The 12,107-nt window shown below is 51.0% G+C and overlaps 1 protein-coding gene across 4 annotated transcripts in view; it reads left to right on the forward strand.

Annotated features, from left to right (window-relative positions):
- The window catches only part of greb1l (GREB1 like retinoic acid receptor coactivator), a 417,126-nt gene that overhangs the window by 299,853 nt on the left and 105,166 nt on the right, over positions 1-12,107 (forward strand). For all 4 annotated transcript variants that reach the window (XM_072467885.1, XM_072467884.1, XM_072467887.1 and 1 more), the window contains 2 exons: positions 106-291; positions 9,693-10,019. In XM_072467885.1, the coding sequence (XP_072323986.1) occupies positions 106-291; positions 9,693-10,019 (513 nt within the window). The remainder of the gene's footprint in view (positions 1-105; positions 292-9,692; positions 10,020-12,107) is intronic.

Consider the following 12,107-nt stretch of genomic DNA (forward strand, 5'->3'; position numbering starts at 1 on the left):
TCCTTCTAGATCGTAACAATATATTTCTGTGATGTGCCCTAACCTGGACAAAATAGATTTGATCTTCGGAATTAACAAAAGACTAACATTTCTTGTGTTTTGCAGGTTTTGGCACTTTACCATATTTTTATGGCAACGTTGGTGATATTGTAGTAAGTCCACTACTTGTAAATTGTTACAAGTTTCCACAGCTGACTTCGGTTGAGCTGGAACTGCTGGGAATCTCCAACAGCCAGATCCTAACAGTGGAAAATATGATCCTCTTGACAATACAATATCTCATTCACCTTGGTAAGATGTCAACAGTTTACCTTTAAAGAAATATTAGGGTATACTCATTTGCTTTCTCATGAGGTTTGAAAGGTTTAACTACTAGAGCAGTTGTTCTCAAACAATTTTGGTTGATGGATCCCGTTTCAAATAGATAAATATTCATGGACCCACCATCTAAATTATATTACCGCATAATACTCATAATGCAAAAGTATTACTTTTAAAGAGCGTTTGATCACTTTTTTTAATGAAACAGTCATTTAGGTAATGAAGGCACAGAGCTGAGTGTCTGCGTGTCACTATCCAGTCTCTCTAACCTTGGCAGAAGGACGGAAATAGCAGGAGTCCAAGGTGTGCAGAGCACAGAGAAAACACCAAGGAAGAAAGGAGAGAGCAGAAGCACTGGGGAAACACAGCAAGAAAATATTAGGAGCATGGGGATAGAAAGTATGGAGAAAGCAGGAACTCAAACAGAGCAGGAGCACAAAGAGAGCAATATCACAGAGGAGCAGAACCCGGAGAGACTAGGAGGATGGGGAGAGGAGAGCGCACCGAAAGCAGGAGCAGGGGCAGGGGTGGTGGTGTGTGTGTGTGTGTGGGGGGGGGGGGGGGGGGGGGCGGGGGGCGGGTAGTGCATGGAGAGAGCATATGAGGAGCCTAGGACGAACGGAACATGCCATGCACTCGCTTACGTTGCATTGTGAACCCCAGAAGGTTTGTGTAGACCAAGAACACCAGTTTGAGAACCACTGTGCAGTATTGAGCTGGTACCCTTCACTGTAATTTGCATGGTCAGTGAGCCAGGATCTGACTGAAATTACGGTAGGAGAATGACAGAAACACCTAAGAATTTTGGTGCCCCTATATTTTTGTGCATGTGTTTGGCATGGTACTCTGATTTAAGAAGAACTGAACTATTGAAAGAAATCAGTAATTAGGCTCCCCATTACTTTGAATCGAGTGCCATTGGTAAATTATGCTGATTTTGGGTCAGTTTGTACAATTTCTTCCTCATCTCATATCTAACATTCTACAACCGAATACTATAGCTGTTAATTTTCTTCCTCGAGCAGAAGTAGTTGTAGATAAAGGGGACAGAATTTTCAGCATCAGTGGGGATCTAAAGCACAGAGCAGTGGGTCACCATTCCAGGGTATATAGGCCTAAACTATTCAATCTAGTGTCATGATATTCATATAAACATATCATGGTGCAATCACACACACACACTGATGGACAGATCAACGGACCAATCAACACACACGCAACATCACAGCCAATCACCAGTGAGAGCACACGCACTATAAAACAGGGAACACCACAGTTCCCGCTCATTCCAGCAGGAGATAGCTCAGAGCACAGAGCTCACAGCGTGCCACTCAGACATACACCATGTGCTGAGTGCCTCTCTAAGATAGTGTTAGGGCTGGGTCCACAGGTTAACGGGTAAAGTACGAACCACAGCCATGAGTTAACAGATGTTGTTATCAAGAGTAATAAAACAGAGTTGTACCATCTACAACCATGTTGGTTCGTTTGCATAGCGGAACACCCAACACGACATAGTACCCAGCAACTGTGAGACCAACCTGCACATCTTCAGAGATCCGCCATCCTGCGCCATTGGCACCATCAGCCCGCCGCAGCCGCTCCAAATCGCTGGAAACCTCGGCATCAACTGGAAGTTGTTTAAACAGTGCTTCCAGCTCTTCCTAGAAGCCACAGAAAGGGAGAATGCATCGGACACCAGGAAGATCGCCCTCCTCCTCTCCACGGCAGGGCAACACGCCATCCACATCTACAACTCCCTGGTATTCGCGGAAGGTGAGGAGGACAAGACAAAGTACAAGACGGTCCTTCTAAAACTTGAGCAACACTTCAGCGTCGAGGTGACTGAGAGCTTCGAGAGGTACCTCTTCCAGCAGCGCCTGCAGGGTAAGGATGAGCCTTTTCAATCTTTTCTGACACACCTCCGTATCCTCGCGCAGTCCTGCGATGAGGAGGCCACCTCCGATTCCATGATTCGGGACCAGATAGTTTTGGGGGTCACTTCGGGCACCCTACGCCAGCAGCTCCTCAAAATCAAGAGCCTCACCCTAGCCACCGCCATCGAAACCTGTGTCCTCCACGAAAACGCGACCAGCCGGTACTCCCAATTCCAGGCAGCCGAATCGGCACGGCAGGGGTCCTACGAGGCCAACGGGTCCAGTCGATCAAGTTCCTCCCGGCCCGCGGCCTGGACGAGGGCGGCCATTTCGTGCGCTTTCTGCGGCCTCCCGCGCTTGTACGCGCCAAAAGAGACGCCGACGCAGAGGGACGTGACGCGCAGGCGTGCTCTACGCAGGACCAAACTGCGCATGCGCGGTGGCGCAACGAACGCCATGACGTCACGACGTGCGGCAACTGTGGATCCGCACATTTAAAGCGGCAATGTCCAGCAAAAAATCGACAATGCCTCCGCTGTGGCAAGATGGGCCACTACGCTGCCTGCTGTCGAGCAGCTCAACCTGCCAACGTTCCCAATTCCGCCAGCCTTGTAGGGACGTACGGGCCATTCAGCCTCCATACACCAAGTCATACCCTGGCGACATACAGACCGGTGATACCGACGACCGGGAAGCCTTCCGCGTTGCGGTAATTGACAGAAATCGAATGTCCCCAAGTAGGACCCACCAGCCGATGCCAGTGCACAGCATTAATCCGGGTGATGAATGGTGTGCCACCCTAACGGTCAACCGATCACCAATCACATTCCGTTTAGACACTGGTGCCTCCGCCAATCTCATTGCATGGTCAGCCTTCTACGCCTTGAAGGTCAAACCACTGATTCGGCCATCCCGCTGTCAGTTGGCCGATTACAACGGTAATGTTATCCCAGCCATGGGATCCTGCCAGCTCGAGGTTACACACAATGCATACACAGCCACACTGTCCTTTGAGATAGTTGGATCCTCGAAGGACTCCCTGCTAGGCGCACAGGCGTGCAAGGTTCTCCACCTCGTTCAGCGGGTACACACTCTGCCTCCAGAAGGCACGTCCGATTTCCCGGATGCAGACTTTAGGGCACAGCTCCACTCGCTCCTCGCCCACAACCAGGAGGCTTTTGAGGGCATGGGCACACTGCCCTACACTTACAGAATACGGCTCAAACCGGACGCCGCCCCGGTCATTTCACGCACCTCGTAGAGTCCCAGCACCACGCAAGGACCGAAGCAACAGCTGCAGGATCTCCAGGACCAAGGAGTGCTTTCCCGGGTCACGGAGCCCACGCCATGGGTCAGCTCCATGGTGTGCGTAAAAAAGCCCTCTGGCGAACTCCGGATCTGCATCGACCCGAAAGACCTGAACAGTAACATGAGGGAACACTACCCCATACCCAAACGGGTAGAGATCACGAGCGAGATGGCCCGGGCTAAAATTTTTACCAAGCTTGATGCCTCAAAGGGTTTTTGGCAGATTCAGCTGGATCAGTCCAGCAGGAAGCTGTGCACCTTCAACACTCCCTTTGGCAGATACTGACAATAGGATGCCATTCGGCATCATCTTGGCATCCGAGGTGTTTCATCGGATCATGGAACAGATGATGGAGGGCATTGAAGGGGTGCGCGTCTATGTTGACGACGTCATCATCTGGTCCACCACACCACAGGAGCACATCAGTCGTCTCCAGCGTGTCTTTGCTCGGATACGAGAACACGGCCTGCGCCTCAACCGAGCCAAGTGTTCTTTTGGCCAAACTGAGCTAAAGTTTCTGGGGGACCACATATCCCGGTCAGGGGTGCGTCCGGATGCAGACAAAGTGACAGCTATTACAGCCATGCTGCAGCCGGCAGACAAGAAGGCAGTGCTATGCTTTCTCGGGATGGTCAACTTCCTGGGGAAGTTTATTCCCAACCTAGCCTCCCACACAACGGCTCTTCGCCACCTGGTGAAGAAGACTACGGAGTTCCAGTGGCTGCCCGCACACCAGAAGGAATGGGAGGAGCTCAAGATCAAGCTCACCACAGCCCCGGTATTGGCGTTCTTCGACACTGCTCGAGATACAAAGATCTTGACTGATGCCAGCCAGTCCGGCATTGGGGCGGTACTCCTGCAACGGGACGACACTGCATCATGGGCCCCGGTCGCCTATGCCTCGCGGGCCATGACCCCCACAGAACAGCGCTATGCGCAGATTCAGAAGGAGTGCCTGGGTTTGTTAACCGGCATAGATAAATTCCATGACTATGTGTATGGTCTCCCTCAGTTCACCGTGGAAACCATCGCCCCCTAGTCAGAATCATACAAAAGGACCTTAATGAGATGACAACTCGCCTCCAGCGCATTCTGCTCAAGCTCCGGAAGTACGACTTCCAACTGGTCTACACCCCGGGAAATGACCTCATCATTGCGGATGCCCTGTCCAGATCAGTGAACACACCGCCCGAATCGGGGGGGTTCGTCTGTCAGGTCGAAGCGCATGTGGCCTTCACATCAGCCAATCTGCCAGCTAATGATGCAAGTCTGGCCCGTATTCGCCGTGAGACTGCGGCTGACCCCATTCTACAACGTGTGATGCGCCACATGACGGAAGGGTGGCTCAAAAGACAGTGCCCACAATTCTACAATGTCCAGGACGACTTGGCCGTCATTGACGGTGTCCTCCTAAAGTTGGACCGGATTGTGATCCCACACAGCATGCACAGGCTGGTCCTTGAACAATTACATGAAGGCCATCTCGGGGTTGAGAAGTGCAGACGGAGGGCCCGAGAGGCGGTATACTGGCCGGGCATCAGCGACGTCATCACCAACATGGTGCTCAACTGCCCCACCTGCCAAAGGTTTCAGCCGCGCAACCCCTGAGACGCTTCAGCCCCATGAGTTGGTAACGTCCCCCTGGGCAAAGGTGGGTGTGGACCTTTTTCATGCGCGCGGCAGGGACTACGTCATTATAATTGACTATTTTTCAAATTATCCGGTGGTCATACACCTGCACGACTTGACATCATCAGCTGTAATCAGAGCATGTAAGGAAACCTTCGCTCACCATGGCATTCCGCTTACCGTCATGTCGGACAATGGGCCCTGTTTTGCGAGCCAAGAATGGTCTTTTGCCGCTCCGTATGGCTTCACACACGTGACGTCCAGCCCTCTGCATCCCCAGTCGAATGGCAAGGCGGAAAAGGGCGTTCATATCGTGAAGCGACTCCTCTGCAAGGCTGCTGATGCCGGATCTGACTTCTGTTTAGCCCTGCTGGCCTATCGCTCGGCCCCACTGTCCACGGGCCTCTCACCAGCCCAGCTGTTGATGGGTCGTGCCCTCAGGGCCACTGCACCGTCTATTCATGTTCCTAAACCCAACCGTGCTCCAGTACTGCAAAGGATGCGACAGCAGCGTGCTCAGCAGAAGGTGGCACATGACACCCGGGCAACTGATCTTCCTGCCCTGGCGCCTGGAGACAACATCAGCATCCCCCTACCAGAGGTTGGCTGGTCGGCAACTGCCGAAGTTCTCCGCCGCGTGGCTCCCCGCTCATGCCTGGTTCGCATGCCTGATGGCTCCATTCGCCGGCGTAATCGGCGGGCCCTTCGGCTGCTTCCGCGCTCGCTACGTGACCATGCTCCGGTGCCACGCCCTCCTGTTGTCCCTGATGTGGACTTCGTGGAGCTTCCTGCCACTATGCCTATTCCTCTATCGCTAGTGGCCAGGCCCATTCCTCAGCCGGTGGATCCTGACCCACCCTTGAGGTGGTCAACCCGAATTCGTCGCCCACCAACGAGGCTGGACTTATGAGCCTGTTTGCACATTGGACTCAGTGAATTGTTATGCAACAATGTTCATGTATTTCTCATTTTGTCGTTTCAGGAGTTCTCATTCGATATTTGATGATTGCACTTGTTTTGTTTGTGGTACAACCTCGTTGCTATGTTGCATCTGACACCTTCCTATGTATATAGTTTAGCCTCATGTACATGTTGTAGATATTGCACACACATATTCAGCTGCACTCAGTACACACCAATATTTATTACCATATCGGCACATATTCTTGTAAAAAGGGGGAATCATAGAATCACAGAATTTACAGTACAGAAGGAGGCCATTCGGCCCATCGAGTCTGCACCGGCCCTTACAATGAGCCCCCTACTCAAGCCCACGGGCGGGATTCTCCACTCCCACGCCGAAGTGGCCGCGCCGTCGTGAACGCCGTCGAGGTTCACGACGACGCGGAACGGCCCCGGTCCCAACCGATTCAGGCCCTCACAATGGGCCAGGATCGGGGCCGCGTCATCTACACGCGCCAGGCCTTGTCGCCCGCGTAAAAGCGGCGCCGCATAACGAACGTCATCCGCGCATGCGCGGGTTGGCCGGTGCCAACCCTCGCATGCGTGGTTGCCGTCCTCTCTAAATCCGCCCCGCAAGAAGATGGGGGACAGATCTTGCGGGGCCGCGGAAGGAAGGAGGTCCTCCTTCAGAGAGGACGGCCCGACGATCGGTGGGCACCGATCGCGGGCCACCCCACATTCCAGGTGAAGCCCGGTGCAGGATCCCCCCTCGCCCCCCCCGCAGGCCGCCCCCCCCAGTGTTCACGCACCGCCCACGACTGCAGCGACCAGGTGTGGACGGCGCCGGGGGGGAACCCGCCGTTTTGGCCTGGCCGCTCGGCCCATCCGGGCCTCAGAATAACGGGGGTGCCGGAGAATCGCCATTTTGGGTGTCTCCGCCGATTCTCCGGCCCGCGAAACTCGACCGAGCCGGTCCCGCCGCTTGGAAGAATCGTGGGAGGGCGTCGGACCGGCGTCCCCGGAAATTTTGGCGGCCCAGGCGATTCTCCCAACTGGCGAGGGAGTGGAGAATCGCGCCCCACATCTCTACCATATCCCCGTAACCCAGTTACCCCAAATTAAAAGTGATGAGGAGAATCTTTTCTGAGGGTTGTTAGTATGTGGAATTCTCTTCCCCAGAAAGCAGCAGAAGCTGTTTTTTCAAGACAAAGTTAGATAGATTTTTGATAGACAAGGGATTGAGGGTTAAGGGGGCAGACAGGATCTTATTGAATGGGGGAGCCTAGTGGCCTACTGCTCTTCTTATGTTCTTAACATTTTTTATAGCACAAGACTAGATCCAAAATAGCTTGTGCCCTAGTTGCTTCCTCAACAACTGATCTAGAAAACTGTCTTGTATAAGTTCCATGAACTTGCCCTTCATGCTATTACTACTAGGTTTGCCCAGGCTACCTGAAGTTTAAAGTCTCCATTATAGCTGTATTCCCTTTATTACACACACCTCTAATTCCTTGATTCATATTTGTCCTATTCTGCAAGTACTCTTAGGGACCTTAAAACCAGCTCCCACCAATGTTCCTGCTCCTTGCAAAACTCCACTTGAAACTGGTTCTATTTCATTATTTTCTGAACTATGAACCAGCTGGCGGGGCAACAAACGCCATTTCCGCCAGCTGGCGGGGCGGAAATCCCTCCGGCGTCGGCCTAGCCCCTCAATGTTGGGGCTAGGCCGCCAAAGATGCGGAGACTTCCGCACCTTTTTGCCGGCGCGATGCCCGTCTGATTTGCGCCGGCTTTGCCGCCAGTCGGCGGGCATCCCGCCGTTGGGGGAGAATTTCGCCCCTTATTTCAGAAAATCTTAATCTCAATTTCAGTCCAGACTCCAAATGCGTCTGTGCAATATTGGCCAAGGTTTTACTGGCCACTGACTGAAGAGTCAGGGGTAATCCCTTTTCCACTAGACATGGAAACTCCATCTGAACTTTGTGTTGATCAAGTAATGAACTGCCTGCAATCATGGCTTCTGCCCCTCTAAGGCCACATTCTGCACCCCAGAGCTGCCAGCCAGTCAAATGGTTGGCAGCTCTACAGTCTCATCAGCGCTATCAGCAGTGGCAGCACAGCTGGGACTGTAACTGGCCCCGGAGAAGTGGCCATGAATGAGGCACAGAGTGCAGATAGGTGGCACTGGGGCTCACCTGGGCCAATCAGGCAGGCCTCAACAAAAGTTGGAGAATCAATCGTGAGGGCAGGGGGATGTTCCAACGGGCACCCTTATAGCTGGGTGGGCCCTCATGGGCCACAGCATGACCAATCAGGAGGCACCTTGCACCTCCTGACACTGTCAGGGCCTTAATTGAGGGCACGTGGTCTGTCCACCAACTATTGCACCGCTGATAAAATTTCAGTGGTCGTGGGTAGGTGCCGAGCATGGCACCCCTGACATCCTGCCCAACCTCCCGGCCTGCTCCCTGCATTCTCACAAAATCCCAACAATTCTTTCTATTAGGGCATGTCTTTTTTTTAAAACATATGTTTATTCAACGTTTTTCCAACAAAAATGTTCAACCAATTAAAACCCCCTACCCCCGTAACAGAAAAGAAAAAGAGAAAGAACAGAACAAAACATAAACATATCAATCCAACATATATTAGGGCATGTCTTGACTTAAAGTTGTATTTGCATTCCAGAATACCATGATTCTAAGTGAAGAGTGATTCACATTTTCCTTTGAAACCAATGTGAAATCTGTCGTTAGGTTCATCAAGAAAAAAAATTAAATCCTGTAGGTTGAAATACTTTAAATTCCTTTATTGGTAAATGAAATAACTTTAAAATAAAACAAATTTTAACATATAAAACAAATATGATAACTTTCCACTTACAGTACCTTCTACTTGCTGCGGATGCTGTCCGCTGCTAATCATGCTTCCCAACCCTCCCACTCGCCGCCCATCACGCTCCCTGATCCTCCTGTTCACTGCAAATCCTTCCTCCTAACACTCACTGCTCATTCTCGCTAACAGTGAGGCTACAGGAGGGAAGTGGTGAGCAGTAGAATCGGGGAACAAGTGGTTCAGTGAGAGGAAGGATGGTGAGTCAGGGACCAATAGAGGCTGCAAGTCGTAGGGTCGGCAGTGGTATGGTGGGTGAGGGAATGGGAGAAGCTGCTCCAAAGTGGTGCTGATCAGGCCACGCAGAGCTGGGTCAGACTGGTGCAAAATGACTTTGAAAGGAAACTCACAACACTAACTGAGAGTGCAGGCCCCATTAATTGAATGACGTTAAAATGAAAAAATGTGAAATAGGGCAACATTAAATAGGCACTTGCTGTACCTTTACAAGCTGTCCTCTGAGTGGCAATACCAATGAATGTAAAACTCTGAGTAGATTCAGCTCATTGGTCTGGAGTGCATTAAAAGAACAAGCTCACAGTGCAAGGAACTGAGAGCACAAGGCTCCATCCTGTCAGTCCATTTCTGAGAATATCTGATCCACGATATATATGTGAAAGACAATCTAATTACCATCTTGAGATCTTTGTCAGATTTTATAAAGCAGCATATATTACGAGTCAAGTCATTGTTTCGGAATGTAGTTATCTGCCTACATTTGAATATTGATGCTTCAATAATATATTTGCTTATTCTAGGACCAGATCAGATGCCTCTCAAGGAAGAATTTGAACAAATTATGCTGAAAGCAATACAAGACTCGAGTCTTAAAGATAGATCCTTACAAATGGGAGGCCCTTCTTCCACTGTCTCTCCCGGACAATTACCCTGGCTAGCTCGACTTGCTGCCAGTGTTTCACGAGATTTGGTGCAGGTTGTTTTTACTCAAAACTCCCTGGCAGAAGGCATTTCAGAGACCTTAAAGTCATTCGGTGATGTACATCTACAACAGAAAATACCTAATTATGTAGTCGTAATTTGTACAACAAAGATGAGAGGAATTGAATTCTGTGTGGTGGTTTTAGGTAAGTCAAGATTAAGATTTATTTGAAATTATCCAGTTATAGCAAAATGTAAACTGATGCCAAAGATGGTAACAGCAGCCAATAATTTTATTATTAAAATACTTACCCTGAGATTACAGAGTTGTGATTGATACGCTAATTTTTCAAAAGACTTTTTGTATTTATTAAAGACAATTAATTTGCGATGTAGCCAGCCATTTAATGTAAATTGTCAGTTGTCTGATTTACATGGTTATATATTATCAAAGGTGGGTGCTGTTTCATGTATATCATGTCTTCTTCGGTGTATATTCCTATGAGAGACTTTATTGAAATGAATAGAAATGGCAGCCTTCCCTCGAGGGAAATGCTTCTCTCGTGGCAGAGTCACATGACTGTGGCAAATTAGGTAGTATACTTAGTAAGATTACATTCCCCTTTCCATATCGAAGAAAAGATACAAACGTTCCCCATTTCCTAGCGAACAAAAAACACATTTGCATGCATGATCTTATGTGACTGTGAGCTACCCAAGTTACCCACTAAACATCCAGTGTTCTCATGCATTAACAACTATTTGTTATATTAGTCAGTCATTGCTCGTGCATTGCACACACAGGGTAGGATTTTTCTCTCCCTCTGTGGCGTGTACTGCAGCCGCAGAGGGCGGCTCGCCAGTGTCAGTATTTTCTGCTCCTATCCTTGTCAACAGAGGGGGTGATTCTCCAATATTGAGCCCAAGTGTTCGCGCGGTCGTGAACGCCGTCGGGTTTCAGGACGGCACGAACTGGGCCCAGATACGACGGATTCTGGCCCCCATAGGGGGCCAGCACGGCGCTGGAGCGGTTCACGCCGCTCCAGCCGCCTTACGCGGTGCCAAATGGGCATCGCGCCAACCCGTGCATGCTCAGTTGGGCCACGCCAGCCTGCGACTGCGCGGGGGACTTCCTACGCTGGCCCCGACCCAACATGGGGTCGGTGTTCAGGGGCCGGCCGCTCCAAAAAGTAGGCCTGGGGGGGGGGGGGGGGGGGGAGGGAGAGGCCGGTCCGCTGATCGGTGGGCCCCGATCGCGGGCCAGACCCCATCGGAGGCTCCCCCCCCCCGGTGAAGGAGCCCCCCCTCCCCCACAGGCTGCCCCCCAACCGTTCCCGCAGAGTTCCCGCCGGCAGCGACCAGGGGTGAACGGCGCCGGTGGGACTCTGTCGTATCGGCGTGGCCGCTCAGCCCATCCGGGCCGGAGAATCGGCGTCCCCGCCGATTCCAGTGGCCAGCGCTGCGCCAAATGCGCCAGCGCAAATGCTGCCGATTCTCCGCACCTCGGAGAATCGCGTGCCGGCGTCGCGGCGGTTGCCACGATTCTCCGGCACGGCGCAGGGCTCTTAGAATCGCCCCCAGAGTTCCCCGTTGTACGCACTCCTTCGTGAACAGCCAGAAAATCCAGCCCAACGTCTTTAAACTATTAAGTCCTCTGAAAGTACTGCATGTGGGTTAACATTGGTTGTTTGTCTGGGTGATGTATCTTGTCTGGAGAGTGTTGTTCCCATGTCACTTTTTGCCTTGGTGACTGTTGTTGTTCCATTGCAGTTGTTGGGGACATGTGGATATCTGGGATTGATGGTAGTTCTGCACTCAGTATAGCTAATAAAGTCCCTTCTCCCTGACCGGCCAAAAGCAGTAAAGGAGCAGTTTTGTTAGTTGAGTGTATATGCTCGTGGACAATTTATCTACGTGTGTGCCAAGTTTCCATGTGGCTGACTCTTGTTGAGAACATAGAACGTTTGCACCCTGACTGGCTCTCTGATACTCAACTCTGCTGATGATTTTGCAGTCTTGACAAAATGAAATTTGGCTTTCTGTCATTTCACCTTTATCTTTTCCTTCATCAGTTGCTTTTTTTGCTATTGGAAGAGTAGTTTGTGCATCATGACATCAGCCCCTGGACTGGACTACTTTCCTAGCCTTCAGTCGATGTGTTTTTTCATTCAACGATTGCCTTGTATACGTCTGTGCTAGATTTGCTGGATTTCTACACAGGTCCTTGGGTGATTTTCACAGCTGCGTCAACCTTTGCATCCGACTGGGAGGAATGTGGAGACAACAAATGTGTT

Source organism: Scyliorhinus torazame, chromosome 11, assembly GCF_047496885.1.
Source record: "Scyliorhinus torazame isolate Kashiwa2021f chromosome 11, sScyTor2.1, whole genome shotgun sequence".
Classification (NCBI taxonomy): domain Eukaryota; kingdom Metazoa; phylum Chordata; class Chondrichthyes; order Carcharhiniformes; family Scyliorhinidae; genus Scyliorhinus; species Scyliorhinus torazame.